General features: G+C 34.6%; 1 protein-coding gene across 1 annotated transcript in view; it reads right to left on the reverse strand.

Annotated features, from left to right (window-relative positions):
• Positions 1–3,018: 3,018 nt before the first annotated feature.
• The window catches only part of cv-c (RhoGTPase activating protein), a 60,270-nt gene continuing 45,389 nt past the window's right edge, over positions 3,019–17,899 (reverse strand). The window contains exons 3-8 of the mRNA XM_073959054.1: positions 8,117–8,268; positions 6,411–8,040; positions 5,853–6,339; positions 5,509–5,781; positions 5,262–5,441; positions 3,019–3,356 (exon numbers count right to left, since the gene is read on the reverse strand). Of these exons, the coding sequence (XP_073815155.1) occupies positions 3,242–3,356; positions 5,262–5,441; positions 5,509–5,781; positions 5,853–6,339; positions 6,411–8,040; positions 8,117–8,268 (2,837 nt within the window). The 3' untranslated portion in view covers positions 3,019–3,241. The remainder of the gene's footprint in view (positions 3,357–5,261; positions 5,442–5,508; positions 5,782–5,852; positions 6,340–6,410; positions 8,041–8,116; positions 8,269–17,899) is intronic.

Here is a 17,899-nt window from a genome sequence, read left to right on the forward strand (position 1 = left end):
TAATTGGACCATACCAATGTGGCTTTAGACCTGGCAAGTCCACCATTGACCAGATATTTACCCTGCGGCAAATCCTAGAGAAGACCCAAGAGATGCAGATCGACACATTTCACCTTTTTGTCGATTATAAAGCAGCATTCGACAGTCCCCTCCGATCAAAGGTATTCCACGCAATGTCTGAATTTGGTATCACCGCAAAGCTCATCCGGCTTTGTAAGATGACTTTAACTGATACTAGGTCCTCAGTTAAAATTGGAAAGAACCTCTCCGAAGAATTTTGTACCAAAAGAGGTTTCAGACAAGGAGACAGCCTTTCGTGTGATCTCTTTAGCATCCTGCTAGAAAAGGTAATACGAGATGCAAATGTCAAAAGAAATGGCACAATTTACACCAATAGCCACATGTTACTTGCCTATGCTGATGACATAGACATCATGGGACGATCAGTAGAGGAAGTAACTGATACCTTTAGGAAGGTCGAAGCAGAATCTGCGAAAGTGGGTCTGGCGGTAAACGGCGAAAAGACCAAATTGATGGTGTCGACGCGCAAAGCGTCCATAGAGCTCGGACCAACTGTGGAAGTTGGTACCTACAATTTTGAGGTAGTTAAAGACTTCGTCTACCTCGGCACTCCCATAAACACAACAAACAACATCAGTTGTTGAATAAGAAGAAGAATTGTATTGGCCAACAGATGCTACTATGGTCTAAGTAAGCAATTTAAAAACAAAGCTACATCCCGTCAAACAAAAATAACACTATACAAAACGCTGATACTACCCGTGCTAATGTATGGCTCCGAAGCATGGGTACTTGCGCAAGCAGATAAGGCAGTGCTTGGTGTGTTTGAGAGGAAAATTCTTCGAAAGATCTACGGGCCGATTTGCGTTGACGGTGAATATCGACGTCGTATGAACCACGAGCTATATAAGCTATACAAAGACATGAATATAGTTAAACGTATCGAGATGCAACGATTGCGTTGGCTAGGCCATATCATGAGAATGAGTGATGATGAACCCGCTAAAAAGGCGTATGAATACATGCCACATGGCGGTGCACGCAGAATCGGCAGGCCTAAGCTTCGATGGAGCATACAAGTGGATGAAGAAATGAAAAGGCGCGGTATTCCAAAAAGTCAAGCGAAAAACAGAGAGGAATGGAGATCTTTTCTTAGTTCGGTCTATGGAACAAATGTTCTGTAATGGGCCAACTAAGTAAGTAAGTAATAATAAAACACATATTTTTGTATATATATTTTTTTGAATATATTTCTTTTTATTTTTGAAACATTGAATCTGTTTTGTTACTGAAACCAATACAAGCTCTTTTGTTGTTTATTACTTATCTTTTTGTCCATTGGAGTTACCCATATTCAATTATAATTATTATGTTTGGTTGTTTCAATATTAGTCTTAACAATTACCCAGGGAAAAAGGGAGGAGGGCGGGATACGGTTAGTATTATATTACATAGTTCAGTGTTAGTTGCTATTTATGTATAATAAGGGGGTCTGTGTGTATGTGTATTTTAATGATTATAGATTTGTTTGCTTTTTTAAACTTAAAAAAAATTTACAAACAAACAAAAAAATTTGACTAGTATTTAATTCCTTTACACAATTTTAGTTGTTGTTTTTCTTCTTCTTATTTTTCTGCTTTTGTTTTCTAATTACTAATTGCTTTACATTTTTTGTTTTTGCTTTCATGTTTCTTTTGGGGGGTCTTAGAATAATTTTGTTTAGAGAATATAAAGATAAATTATATATAAAAAAGAAATAATATGTATATGTTTACTTTTAAGCTTAATTATAAGGCTTTCTTTTTGTTTTGCATGTTAAACGTAGGTTTTTTTTTAATTTTACATAGAAAATAGAAATTAGATAAATTAAGTTTAAATTGTTTGTGATATTTCAGTTACTGAGTATTTTTTTTATTTTTTAAATATTTAATAATAGATGTTTTTAATCTTTTAAATATAATACAGAATTGTTGGTTATTGTTTTCTTTTTGGAAAAATATATAGTTAAGAATACAAATAATAAAGAAGTTAGATTAATGTAATGCACAGTTTTATACATTAAGAGAAAAGAAAGAAAAAATTATTTACAAAAAATATTAAAAAATAAAACAAAATTCATATTATCGTTAATAACATATGGACTGAAACGTGCCGCTAGTAAGATGTGTTTTTCCTATTTTGTTTACCTCAAATTAAAGAAAGATACACCTTTTAAAAGTCAACGTTTTATGGCGTTTTACTGCAGTGAAACAATGCAATGAATGTTCTGTTTAAAAAAATCAAATCCAGTTTGAAATATTTAAAATTCTAATTAAAGGAAGGTTGCACAAGTTAACTGACATTGTACAGATAGTTTTGCCAGTGTGATGCATGGAAATTTTATAGATAACCTATAAAAAATGTATCTAAATATCTGCTTCCTCCATAAAATAAAACATTCTAAGGCGACTATATCACTCCAAAACAATGGAATTTTGAAATTGGAATGATTTTGTTCTGTCACGTAAAATAGACCAGGAGATTTTCAGTCCATGTGTCATGTACGAAAGGACGACATTTCATTGTCATTATAGTAAAAAAGAATAATAATAATATTTGGAAGTTAATTTTTTGGAGGGCTTCCTATAGATTCCCATTTTTTCATGAATTCCTGGACCATCATTATAATTACTTGTTGTTAAGTTTGTTTTTTGTTTCTTTTGTATAACAGTTATTGTATAACATTTAAGGATATAACAATTTGTTTTTGGATGTGTACAATATTTGAACATTTTATAAATGCCTTTTTTGTTGTTGTTGTCAAAAATTATTCCATAAAATTTTGAGACAATTACACTTATATATAAGCTATCTTCCGTGTATACATAGTATGTATATAATAATATTAACTATATATATGTATATTTACTATATACCTATATATAAGTATTGTAATACATAATATAAACTTTTTTTGATAAATCCAAAATAAAATCAGTACTTTTGGTTTACTTCTTGTTTCTTTTTGTTGCACAATTATTCATATATTTATGTATTTTATGTGGAGGCGGGAAGGAGTATTGATTATATTCATTGCTATGATTATAATCTTATGTATTGTATGTTTTTTTCTTTTGTGATGTATACTCCATTGCTTTTTAGGGAGGAGATCCATAGCTGGGAAACCAGTTTGTTTTTTCATCTTATTTTACTATGTCACAGTGTTAATGCTTCTTCCACATTACACTTTACTTTCAGGACCTTCGGCGACATTTTTAAAGGCCAAACGTATTCTAGTTAAGAAATGCGATGCAATATGCCCATAACTTTTATTATACCACTCTGGAGTTTTACCCCTTGGAAGAAAAAGGAAAGAGAAATTAATTAATACAATTTTATTGAGGTTATAAAACAATTCCACTACTGAAGGTAGATTTGAAACAATAAAACATAAAATTACTTCATATCGAGCGGCACCGTTATATATGTGCTATTTAAAAATGTAGTCCTTTAATCAATACATATTTCTTATATTGGCTAGCCTCTGAGAATTGACACATCTCTTCTGTGAGAAAAGCCCTAGATGCCTGAGGAGACCAAGATGTTCTATGAGAAGACCGAATGATATTATATGAGAAGAGAAGATTAAAGAAAACAAAATAGCCCAACCGATCTTCTATGAGAAGTCCAAAAGATCTTCTATGATGACCAAACGCTCTTCCATGAGAAGTCCAAATAGTGTTCTATGAGAAGTCCAAATGGTATTCTATGTGAGAAGTCCAAAAGCCCTTCCTGGATATGACCAAACAGTCTTCCATGAGAAGTCCAAAAGGTCTTCTATGAGAAGACTAAATGGTCTTCTATGAGAAGTCCAAATGGTCCAAGTGACAATACCAACTAGTCTGCTATGAAAATGCCAAATGGTCTTCAATGAGAAGACCAAATGGTTATCTATGAGAAAAATGAGCAAATGGTCTTCTATAGGAAGACTAAATAGTCTTCTATGAGAAAAATGTGGTCTTCTATAAGAATACCAAATGGTATTCTATGAGAAGACCAAATGGTCTTCCATGAGAAAACAAATGAGCAATTGGTCTTCTATGAGAAAACAAATGAGCAAATGGACAAATGGTCTTCTATGAGAAGACCAAATGGTCTTCTATGAGAAGACTAAATGGTCTTCTATGAGAAGACTAAATGGTTTTCTGTGGGAAGTCCAAATGGTCTTCTATAAGAAGACCAAATTGTCTTTTATGAGAAGGACAAATGGTCTTTTATGAGATGGCGAAATGGTCTTCTATGAGAAGACCAAACATTCTTCTATGAAAAGACAAAAGGTCTCTATGAGAAGACCAAATGGTTTTCCATGAACCAAATGGCCTTCTACGAGAAGACAAAATTTTATTCTATGGCAAGACCAAATGGTCTTCTATGAGAAGACAGAGTGGTCTTCTATCAGACGACCAAATGGTCTTATATGAAAAGTCCTAATGTTCTTCTCTGTGCAGTCAAAATGATCTTCTATGGGAAGTCCAAATGGTTTTTTATGAGGAGACCAAATAGTCGACTATGTACCAATTAGATCCAACCTATTCAACTGCAGCCAACGGAAGGAGGTCCTTACAGCAATTTAGAGTGTTTGATCACCACGTTGGGAAATGGAAGCAGGGGAACACCAAATTCTCTTTTATTGCCAGGCGTTTTGATTTCCTTAAAAAATTTTGGCAATTCCCAATTCCATCTGGAACGATGTGTGGAAACAATAACGTTCTATATAACCCGTTAAAGTTACTTAAGCCAATTGACGTATCATATGTACTTCAAAGGGAATGTCTTATGGTATTCCATATGAACATCTAGAAGGTGAGAAAACTCTCTGGTCTTAATTGGAAAGACTTGTCTAAAGCCTTATATAAAATACCTCCTGAAAACCTATATGGTATTCTATGGAAGACTAATAGGGTTTTTTTGGTCATTTAATGTGTAAAAGCTATAATGGTCTTTTGTTAGAATAATTTAATGATATGTCAGTCGCTTCTGCGAAGACCTACAAGAACAACTTCTCCTCAGTTAGATTATGTCTTTCCAGTCTTTTATGGGAAACCGGGAAACCTTTCCATGCTTCTATGAAAAATAACTCATAATTTACATATAATTTTTTTTAGATGGCCTTCTTCTAATATAATTTCAGATTGGAGTTTTTAGATACTATCACACCTGCTTTTCTAATCTAGTTTACATTTAACCCAAATTCGACTTACTTTACATCAACTCTTGCCAAATGCATAACCCTTGAACGACCACTGCCACAGGGTTCAATTAAATATCTCGAGGCCAATACCACACCACGTACTGCATTGAACATTGGTTTGGCTTTTGCATGATCAATTGAGGTTTCAACAATCACACAAGCACCACGCGGTAAATCAGTACGCCAAGATCTGAAAAAGAATCAAAAACAAATATTAAAATTTCCCCCCGATTTTAGCACAAAAACAACAACTTCACCTTAATACACAAAAATCTGTACACTGTTGGCCATCAATAGCATATTGAAATATTTCCGTACAATCATCGAATTTCTTGATGGTTTGACTTTGTAACAAATTTGGATCCCATGAGGCACGTTGTCTTATTATATAATCCAAAACATCTTTGGGTGGTCCTTCAATTTCGGTAATGCAACGCCACAAACGCAGTGGATGGCCATCACCCACTTTCTTATAGGCAATTTCGACATTACTATCCGTTATGGATGTGGTGGTAATCCATCCTCTTGACCTTCAAAAGCGAAAAATTACAATAAAATCATTAGGAAACCTCCAACAATATCTCAAATTACTATAACTTACTTTTCTCTACCCTCCTTAATGGTGGCACTGGTACTTTCATATAAATAACCACGCCAATTGTGAAATTGCATACCCTCACCCAAGGCTTCTAGGGGCAGTGGTTTAGATTCTTCCATATAACCAAATTTACACTTGGCCAACTTCTCTTTGGGTGCTGTAAATATTTGTTTATAATTTTGTATCATAAATGCCAAACACTCGTGTGAAGCTTTCGCCTCGAACAGTTCCTTGGCATCTGGCACACCGGATCCCTTGGCTTTGCGGCGGGGTGAAGCTGTTACGGAATTACTACCCGTTGATGTGCTACTGTGGAATAGAGAGGGCGCCAGGCATACGGCTAGGTTGTTGGCCGTCATTTGATTATATTGAGAATTGGCGGCCACCAATGTAAGGAATTCCAAGAGAGCATAGAGAATTTCACGATTTTCATCGGGCAATAAAAGGACGGCAGATTGTATGGCATCCAAACGTACCTCGTTGGGGAGATCTGCAGGAGATAGGAAAACAAAAACGATTGTTTTATTTCAAATACTTTTTTTATTAGCATTACAAACTTACGTTGAAATATGGCCGCAAATGTCTCGGACATTTTGGTGGTCAATAGCGATTCTGGTAAATCCCGGAAATACTGTTTCAACATATCGGCCACATCGTAGGCCTGCTGAGTATCAAAAACATCCATGCATTCAGCTGTGGTCTCTGAGTATTCAATAAGTTCTTTGAGTTTTAAGATCCTTGATTTGACGCCACTCTTGCGGAACAGACCAATTTGATCCAAGGCATTCAATTGCAGCCAACGGAAGGCAGCCCTCACAGCAATGGGCAGTGTTTGACCACTACGTTGTAAAATAAGAAGCAGGGGAACACCAAACACCCGCTTATCCTTATAATCGGGCATTTTGATTTTCTTAATGAATTTTGGCAATTCCCAATTCCACCCAGAACGATGAGTGGGACAATAGCGTTCCATATAACCCGTTAAGGTAACCAAAGCCAATTTACGTATCATTTGTAATTGACCGGCAGACATGGCAGCAAACGGTATACCATGTTCATTGGAATGAGGATCATTTTTCTGGGCAAAACATTTGCGGAATATCATATGGGGTCTTTCTTCCAATTGGAAGCTGTGCCACCGCACAACGGGAGCACTTTTCTTAATGGGTTCCACCTCAACTTCAGGTTTAGGCTCCTTGCGTGTGGTAGATCGTGAGCGGAAACTGGCTGAACGGAAGCCTTCACGTTTCTTACCATCTCTACCCAAGTTCAGGGAACCACCTCTTGAGAGTTTTTTGGACTTCACCTCTGTTGTATTGGCATTGGCATCCTTGATCAACAATTTCCTACCCTGATGACACTCCGAGTCGGAATGAGCTCCAATATCATCTACTTTTCCCGTTCTCTGCAAAAATCGGCGGGCCTTTGAGGGTGTCTTACGTATGCTCATCTTATTTACTGCCGACGTTGATTCTTGACTGTCACTGTAGTACGATGAAGAATCATCTGATTTTCCCTCCTTAACATAAGGCATGGGACTGGTGAAGAAATGTAAGGGGCTGGTTCTCATGGAGCGTGGTGTGGTTGGTGTCCTCTTGGGACTTGCACGATTTGGACTCAAGAAATTATCACTTTGTGAGGGTACCTTAAGTTCATTGCCAAACAATGGTCCCTTGCTGAAGGTGTGCATGGGACTAACAGCCGAGGGGGATGGTGGTGTGGAATAAACAGCATCAGGTTTACGCATACTTGATCGTTGACCCAATTGTGACAGATCCAATGCTTGGGGACCACTTAAAACAATACCTTGGCGTTTTCTTCTTCTCGATTTGATGGATTCTACTCTACGTAATATTGCCTTAGCACCATCCTTTAATCGTTCACTACCCGTACGCCTCAATGGACTCGAGTTAACATCTGCGCTGTCATTTAGTGCAGGATCGGCGGAATCATCGGTATAGGTACCGGGTAAAACTAAAGACAATGGACCACCGGTAACATCATAAGAATCATCCTCGAATCTATCGGGACTTGATTCTTTTGATGATGATTCGGTTTTCTCGCAGGTTGATAACTTTGTGGCGGGAGGTATTTCAAGACCCATTTCACCAATACGCGACCAGCGACGTATATGGGGTTGGAATGTCCAGTTTTCACTCAAGGCAAAATTTTCATCATCCGAATCTTCTTTCTGTAAAATGAGGGAAGAGCAGCGATTTAATTTAAGTGGATGCTGTTTAGAGTCTTTTGGGATAACAACAACTTACCTGTGGAGTTTGTGCTTTGTGAGATTGATCCACGCGCATATTGGCACAACGATTTAAGATACACAAACGCCTGTATAGAGATTGCAATTGATCATTTTCCAAATTTGTATGATCCTTGGCAACATTGGTTAGGTCAATGGGAAATTGATGATCTGCAAAGAAAGTGAGGAGATTGATTTGGGTTAATATTTGGTTGAAATATTAAATATTAAATCACAAAAATCACAATCAAATGAAAACTTAATGCAATCAGTATTGGAATTCTATAACATATTTTTTAGTTGCCGACAAAAATCGGTAGAATTAAAACGCGAAATTATGCATGAAAATTACCGATAGCAGTCGAGAACACTGTTGCTATCTGCTGGACTTAGCGACAACTTTATTTTGGTCTCAATCTTAACGACATTCGTCGTTAACCAAATAAATGTGAAAGAGAATCCCACTACAGTTACTCTAATCATAATAACACCCACCAATGTCTAAACATTGGAATAACCTAGGACGCCTTCTACATTTGAATTCGTATCTATATATATAAAAATGGTGTAAAAAATGTATAGTAATTCATAAAATGAGAACGGCTAGGTCGATTTCTGTAAAATTTTTTGTCAGTTATTCCTATTTTCGAGGAGAAGGTCTTTACAGAAGAAAATTTCGGAAAATCTCTCTGGAAAAGTCGGAAAATTGGAAAAATCGAAAATTGAGTTTTTGTATGAAATTTTATTTCTTAATAGCGAGACGAAGTTTGCCGGGTCCGCTAGTAGATATAGAGATATAGATATATAGATTCTGGATTCTGTTTAATTGGCGTCAATACTTTTATTTCTAATATGATAAAGAGCTAGGAAATTGTTTTATGAATGTCCCACACAATTAATTCTACAATTCCAATTTAAATATAAGGATAATAGAATTCGCCATCTATAAGTCGTATTTGTAATCAAATCTATTCTTTAGATCATCTGAAGGTCTTGAACGTGTGCGAGAAAGTCACACTATTGATACAAGATGAGAGATCAGAGCTTTGGAATGTTATTTCTTTCAGAAAGGCGGGGACCAAGTCCTCCGCATTATGCAAGAAATGTAGTTTACGGCGCCAATTCAACTCGCCAAGTACGGAAATGATTGTGAACATTTATATCTAAAAATGAAAAAAAAAATGTATCGAAAATGATGGAACGTCGGGTACCGCACTCTGCTCTTGATTCTCATGGAATATAAGCGAGAAATAGCTTTCTTACTTTGAGCTTAGAGCGCCATCTGTACATCATATAATAATTTGCAGACTATTTGTCAAGAGAAAGATAAATTGACGTGTATATTTTTAGGCGGATTACTGAAAAATTTGTATAAACCTGACTACGGGTTTTTGAAAGGTATAGTTAAGAAAATTAAAAAAGGAAAACTATTCAATAGCGAAAATATGGAAGAAGGATTTGCGAATACAAGGTGAAGGCTTCTGATCTATAACTCCGTCCACCAATCTTTCATATTAGGGAGAAGTCTTGTTCTGCTCCTTCAGGAATATTCGTAAAAATAGTGTTCTTTTAGTCTGAAATACAGATTATACTAAAATGCCATCTATAATTCAAAGTTACCATATGTTCGTTAAGTTAGCAGAGGAAGACCAGCTTGGTGAGCATAATTCTAGGAAAGATATTTTAACAGTAACAATGGGTTTTGAAAGCAAAATAAAGATGTGAATAAGTTGAATAATATTTTTGTTGATATTTTTTGCTATTAGGCCTTTGGTATTGAGAGCCTAATAGCTAAAATATCAACAATAATATAAAAGTCAAAATTGGCCAAAAACAACTTTTTTATCTATTATTATTTTTTATATTTACATAATTATTATATTTATTTATTTATTTATTTATATGGTCCTGCTAGACACGTTTAAATATTATTAACAAATTGGGAACACATTCTCTTTAGCGGCTCTTGGCTGAAAAAATACCCTTAAAATAAAGTCCCCGTTGGAGTTTATGACGTTTTCCGAGGGACAGATGCCAAATTTGGCTACAAATTAAGATTTCTTTTGCCTAAAATTTACACACAAAAACTAGAATCTCAAATTGGGTTTAGGACTTTTCCTGAGCTTTAATGGCCAATAACTCGGAAAGTATACATTATCGTGACAAAATTTATATATAGATGGAATCAGAATACAAATATCTGCCTTTAGTAATAAATATGGACTTCCCTCGTAAGATGTCGCTAAAGGATAGAGAAGTCGAAGTATGCAAGAAGAACAGAACAACATGTTTGCATACAAAAGAAGCCACATCTCAGACCTCTTGAGATCAGAGCTTACACTTACGCCATCTACACTTCAAAGTTAACATTCAAACCTTGGGAATTTTCTTGTGAACAGAGATGGGCGCGTGTCACGATCGTGACACTAAACAATTACAAATAAACATATAAACAACTAAGCACTTTAGTGACGACAAAGTACTAAACATTTTAGTTGTTGTTGTTTAGTGTCACGATCGTAAGGCGTGTCCATTTCTACTTGAGAACAAGTCTTTAACTACTAATATAGGCGAAGCTATAACATCGTCTGTTTGGAGATATATCCGAGAGCTATAAGCTATAACATCGTCTGTTTGGAGATATATCCGAGAAAGATGAACATATTTTTAAGAGGAATGTTAAATATAGTTTTTAGATAATAAAAGAGTTTTTAAATAATAAGAATAATTACAGTTTAACGCCCTCTATAATTCAATAGCAACACTTTCAAAGTTATATAATACAATAAGATGGGACATTTTCATTGCTGCTATACATCGGCAGATGTATCTGGGGGTCTAACATAATGTGATGTTACAATATTGTGACATGGAATTATGTTATATTTAACATAGTTCGCATTGGTGTTATGTTATATTTAACATAGTTCACATTGGTGTACGCTTTTGTTTCTGTTAATTGTCTGTTATACATAAACGCTTGAATATTAAAAATTAACTCCATTGTGCATGATGTCCAATCTTTACCATTGTATGACTTTGACACTTTGTCCCTATGGGATGTTGTGGAACAAATATTATATTATATGACTTTGACACTTTTAAGCTTTTGTACTTTTGTCACTGTGATTTTATAATTTTTCATATTTCCTATTGTGATTGATCTTTACATTTTAAGTTTAACTGATAAAATACACCTCGGTAAAATATATTTAATACTACTAATGTAAGGACCTATGAACTACTAAATTAGTCAATCAATACGAGATGCCAATATCGCTTCTCAAAAGTAGAAGCTAAGGAGAACAAAATTCAATAAATTCGTTCATTCCTGTAGAGCAATTTGAACTCTGTACATCAACCTCAGTGCTTCCTTAAGTAGTTGAAACTGGTAGCAGAGCATTATCCGCAATACAGAGAGTGAATCAATCAAACAATCTCGTCATTGTCTTCTTTAACATGATGAAATAAAATTTGGAAATTCAGAGATTTTATAGAAAACTATAATAATATTTGTTCCACAAACATCCCAGGCGGGACAAGGGAGACTCTCACTCACTTTACAGAAAGCTATTAAGATTAAATGTGACATAAGCTACTCGCCAGCCAAGCTATGCAGTATGTTGTGCCAAGCAAGTAGTAAAGTCTCACTATACAAACGGGTGGAAGACGGGGCTTTCGAATATTAATTATGAAACATCGGACAGTAGTTTTTAATATGAGTGAAAAGTCCACCTTTGAGGAATGTTGGTGAGAGATGGTTTAATTTTAGTTTAGAGACACTAATAACACTCTAACGCCATCTATACGTCCAACCCGATTTGCTAGAGATAGATAAATTAATGAGTTTGATTTTAAGCGGAATATTTAAAAATAATGCGGATTTGAAAAATAAGTTTTTTTTTGAAAATTTGAGATATACATATTTTAGGTTTTAATAAAAAAATTGTTATTCCAATTGGACTTCAACGACAGGCAATGCTAACCGGTTATAAATCGAGAACATTTACAAGAAGGTCACACTAATTGAATCAAACACTAAAATGGCGGTCATCAACCTTTTATTTGAAAAGATTTTCTCTGTTTGAGTATTAAAAGTATTGGACGACTGACAGAGATAAACTGAAGAGCATGTTTTAGGCGATATAATGAAGACTGAAATAAGTTGGGATTTTGAAAAAGGTTTTTTTGTTGGAAATAAGCCCGTACATAGTGGGTAAAGCTTAGTAGATCTTTTAATTGTAGATTATGAAGTCATTCTTTGTCGATCTGCTTCCCATACTGCTACCGAATCAAAAATATCAAAATATGAATTTCTCTTCGTTAAAGTTGCAAACGGTTTCAGAGTAGGTAAATAGCCGAACACTTCGTCACTGTATTATATGGAGTTATTGAGACTCTATATATTCTTTTTTATATTAATAACAGTTAACGTTCAGCTTGTTACATTTACATGGAAATCGTTAACTTTTTAGAAATAATATTTATTGTGTTTTTTTTTTTTTTCAATAATTTATTTTCAATTTAATCTTAACTATATTATTCGTAAAACTCTGTTCGAACTTCAAGGTTTTCTGTTATTTTTTTGCTATATATTTTTATATTTCTCGACAAATCCATTAAAAAATCTTCTTAAATTGGTTAAAAATATATGTTTTTATTATTTTTTTGGTATGACCTTTCTTTTGTTAGCCACACACCTTTTGTTTTTAACATCACCACCGACGCCAATGTTGTTGTATTATGAGACCCTTCCAAAAAATACCATAGAAATTTTAAAATTCTACGATAATATAAACGTAATAATAACAACAAGGATCTACGTTTCTTCGTGTTAAAACAGGCGATACGATTAACGAACGCAGATTTGTGCCACGTATTATGAAAATATAATTTTCGTAGGATACTGAGAAATTGATTAAGAAGAAAACGTTTCGATGCCATGTGAGAATCAGAACTGAATGAATGAATGGAAAAAAATCTTATAGATTTGTTTTTCAGCTACGCGATGGACGAGTGTCGATTATTGGAATACTAAAAAGAGGAGGAAAAAAGAAACAAATCAGTACGAAAAAAAAGACTTCTGTCCAAAATATAAAACACACATACACACAGACACAGAGAACTGGAAAACCAGATGAAACCACGCAATAAATGCAAAAATACAATTAATGGTAATCGGGCTATAGTAAAGTGTATTTGCATATCACAGACTATAGATGAACGTATGTATGTATTTATGTATGTCTATTACATATAGATTCAAGAGTATTAAATACGTAAGTCTAGTAAATGTAATGACGATTTTTTGGTGTTTACATATATTTTTATTTAATTAAAATATAATAAAATTAAATTAAAAATTAAGGAAAATAACAAATCTATAAATTTAAAAAATGAGGCAAAGTTGGTGAGATTTTGAGGGTATATAAGAGAGAAAAATGTATATGTGGTTAATACTTAAAAGTTATTTGATTTTTTATTAAAAAGTCGGGGAGTACAGGTATGCCAAGCGAAGGTCTATTGGACTAGTATTATGTTTTGATTTTAACATTATATTTTGCTCTTTCAAAGCTAGGAGATGTAAAATTGACTTTAACTTGGTTATGTCCAGGAGTACGTTTCGTGATACACTATCCACAAATAAGCACATACTGGAGCCGAATGTTAACTGGTGCTTCTATAGACCCTTTTTTCAGAAAGGGTGTTCCTATGAATCCTTTGTGAAAGAAAGGATGCTTCTATGGATCTTTTATGAAAAAAGAGTGCTTCTATGGACTCTTTCTGAAAGAAAGGGTGCTTCTATGGATCTTTTATGAAAAAAGAGTGCTTCTATGGACCCTTTCCGAAAGAAGGGGTGCTTCTATAGATCCTTTCTGAAAGAAAGGCTGTTTCTACTAACCCTTTCTGAAAGAACGGGTGGTTCTATAGACCCTTTCCGAAAGAAAGGGTGTTTCTATAGACCCTTTCTCAAAAGGAAGGGTGCTTCTTTAGACCCTTTCTGAAAGAAAGGGTTCTTCTATAGACACTTTATCAAAGAAAGGGCGCTTCTATAGACACTTTCTGAAAGAAATGTGTTTCTATAGACCCTTTCTGAAAGAAATGTGTTTCTATAGACCTTTTCTGAAAGACAGGGTGCTTCTGGTCTATAGAAAAAAAGTCTGAAAAAATGGTGATTCCATATTTTCTTTTTGAAAAAAGGGTGCTTATATAGACCCTTTCTGCAAGAAAGAGCGCTTCTATAAACCCTTTCTGAAAGAAAGGGTGCTTCTATAGACCTTTTCTCAAAGAGATTGTGCTCAAATTCCTCATTCTATTTACCCTTTCTAAAAAAGGCTGCTTCCATAGACCCTTTCTGCAAGATAGGGAGCTTCTATAGACCCTTTCTAAAAAAAGGTGATTCTATAGATCCTGTTTGAAAAAGGGTACTTCTATAGACCCTGTCTGAAAAAGGGTGCTTCTATAGACCCTTTCTGCAAGAAAGAGTGCGTCTATAGACCCTTTCTGAAAGAAGGGGGTGCTTCTATAGACACTTTCTGAAAGAAATGGTGCTTCTATAGACCTTTTTCAAAGAAATTGTGCTCAATTTCCTTTCTGAAAGAAAGGCTCATTCTATTTACCCTTTCTAAAAAAGGCTGCTTCCATAGACCCTTTCTGAAAGAAAGGGTGCTTCTATAGAGCCTTTCTGAAAGAAAGGGTGGTTTTATAGACCCTTTCTGAAAGAAATGGGTGGTTCTATAGGCCCTTTCTGAAAGAAAGAGTGCTTCTATAGATCCTTTCTGAAAGATAAGGAGTTTCTATTGACCCTTTCTGAAAGATAGGGTGCTTTTTTTAACCCTTTCTGAAATATGGTGTGCTTCTATTGACCCTTTCTGAGAAAAAGCTGATTCTATACACCCTTTCTGAAAGAGAGGGTGCTTCTAGAGAACCTTTCTGAAAAAAGGGTGCTTCTAGAGAACCTTTCTGAAAAAAGGGTGTTTCTATAGACCTTTTCTGAAGATAAGCCTGCTTCTATAGACCCTTTCTGAAAGAGAGGGTACATCTATACACCCTTTCTGCAAGAAAGTGTGCTTCTATAGGCCCTTTTTGAAAGAAAGTGTGCTTCTATTGACACTTTCTGAAAGAAAGGGTGCTTCTATTGACACTTTCTGAAAGAAGGGGTGCTTCTATTGACCCTTTCCGAAAGAAGGGCTGTTTCTATTTACCCTTTCTGAAAGAAAGGCTGCTTCCATAGAATCTTTATGAAAGAAAGGCTGCTTCTATTGACCCTTTCTGAAAGAAAAGCTGTTTCTATTTATCCTTTCTAAAAGAAACGCTGCTTTCATAGATCGTTTCTGAAAGAAAACCTGTTTCTATTGACCCTTTCTCAACGAAAAGGTGCTTCTATAGACCCTTTCTAAAAGAAAGGCTGCTTTCATAGACCGTTTCAGAAAGAAAACCTGTTTCTATTGACCCTTTCTCAACGAAAAGGTGCTTCTATAGAACCTTTCTAAAAAAGGGGTGCTTGTATAGACCCTTTCTAAATCAGGGGTGCTTCCATAGAACCCTTCTGAAAAATGGTGCTTCTATTGACCCTTTCTGAAAGAAAGGGTCCTTCTATTGACACTTTCTGAAATAAATAACATAAAGGGTGTTTTTATAGACTCTTTCTGAAAGCTAGTGTACTTCTATAGACCCTTTCTGAAAGCAAGTGTACTTCTATAGACCCTTTCTGAAAGAAAGGATGCTTCAAAAGACCCTTTTTAAAAGATGGACCAATTGAAAATAGAGAGGCGTGGCAATCTATTTTTAGTTCGGATTATAGGACAAAAGGTTCTGTAAAACCACCTAGTGAGTAAAATAATCAAACTTCTATTGTGAATCCTCTGTAGAGCTATTTTCTTGTACTGAATTGCATTCCCTATATTTGTGTTTCGTAATTAGGTTCTGTAGTGTTTTTGTTTTTTATATGTAGTTTTTTTGTATGTATGAATGTGTGCCTATTTAAATTGCCATTTTCCAAAAGACAAATTATATTGCAATACAATATTATATGTAGGAAATCAAGTTCTGTGGACATATCTACAAATAAATAAATTACTCTAACAATGTCCAGTTGCATACATACATACACATATATAGCTACACATTACGACTCTTAAATAGTCACAAAAAACAATATTCAAAGGAAACTTCAAGGCATTTTCAGAGAAAAATAAATGTAAAATGCCAGATATATATTGCAAAAAAAAGAGCAAAAACAGTGACGCACTTTCCCGAGACTGATTTTCAAAAGCAATTCCAATAGATTTGATGGTAACAGAAATTAGCTTTTGAAATACTTTTTCACCACGTTCCTGGCCAGAATAGTTTTGGATAAACAAAAATAAGGCGTGTGTGGTTGACAAATTAGTATTTGTCTGCAAAAGTCCAACTCCAGGCAAGATATTTGGTGATGATGTTGTCTGACGCCTTATTGTTCGCCTTAAGTTTAAGTTTTTTCTAGTTAGTTTTGAAATTAGATATAAGCACACATTTTCAAATGACAATTGCCTGGCACATTTTATCAATGGAAGCTGCAGCAGGAAGGAGGCCACAAATATAAATCCATCTTAGGAATAACACTTCATTCAAAAATGCTGCACCACCTAACCCAAGGTAGACGAGACAAAATTGCAAAGATTTATCTAAACATATTGTTGTAGTGTCTGTCTATATGTCAACACACACGCATTTTGTGTGAGATTTACAAGTTCTCATGGTGGCTGTAGCTCTGTGGAATAGATTTTTTTGTTCGCTGAACAAAGATTAATGAACTTTTAATTGCAATATTTATTACAAGAAATGGATACTTGTTAAAAGAAAATGATTGGTTTTTAAGTTCAAAATTTCGTATGAGAAATTAACTTCTAAAAATAATATATCATTAAAGGAAAGAACCATAACGCTTATAAGAAGAACCATTGTGTTGAGTGTTTTCAATCAAATTGAAATTTAAAGCCAAATGATGCTTTAAATCAAAATTAAAATACGAGATGGTCTATTTTTGTACACAAATCAGTGGCGTAGTTCACATGTGTTTTTCAAAAGGAGGTACAATTTTCTTGGTTACGCATAAGTAATCCAACTTAATACAATTTTTTGGGTAATTGAAGATTTTTTGCAAGGAAATATCTACGCCTCTGTACATACATATGAAACACTTGATCTGTGTGCCTCATTCATTTGTACAAAACGTGTTTAACATTTTCTTTTGGTTTGATTTGATTTGCTTATTTGTTTGTGTGAAAAAATATGTTTAATTTGTTTCAAATAAACATTGTGTCCAATGCCACACGCAATTTAAATACAATCGCCGAAAAAAACAAGCAAGGTGCCTATTGTAATTAAAACAGATTGATATAATAAATAAACAAACAAACGAACAGTGGCACAATATACGTCACAAATCAGTGAATGGACAGTTTTTGGCTGACGTTATTAGCTTGGTTGATGCTTAAATCATTATATATATATTTTGATAATTTAGTAATAAAAATGCAAAGAAAGAAATTGAATTAAGCCCTTGGCGGAAATGGTTAATGGGAGAGGCAAAGGGGTGCAGATTAAAATTGAATTAGCTCAGAAGATAAAATGCTACCTTACAACCATGAAATGCAACGATTGAATGCTGTATATGAGATTTCAAATGAACGATTCACCGGAAAGAGCAACTGGAGTAGTTCACTTAATGCTGTTTATTTTAGTTCAGTAAAAGATAAAGTGAAACTAATGCGTATGAACATTCCCAAGGGGACAAGAAGAGAGTACAGCATATAGAATG

The sequence above is a fragment of the Musca autumnalis genome, unplaced genomic scaffold (assembly GCF_047663935.1).
Source record: "Musca autumnalis isolate F117 unplaced genomic scaffold, ASM4766393v1 scaffold_1, whole genome shotgun sequence".
NCBI lineage: Eukaryota > Metazoa > Arthropoda > Insecta > Diptera > Muscidae > Musca > Musca autumnalis.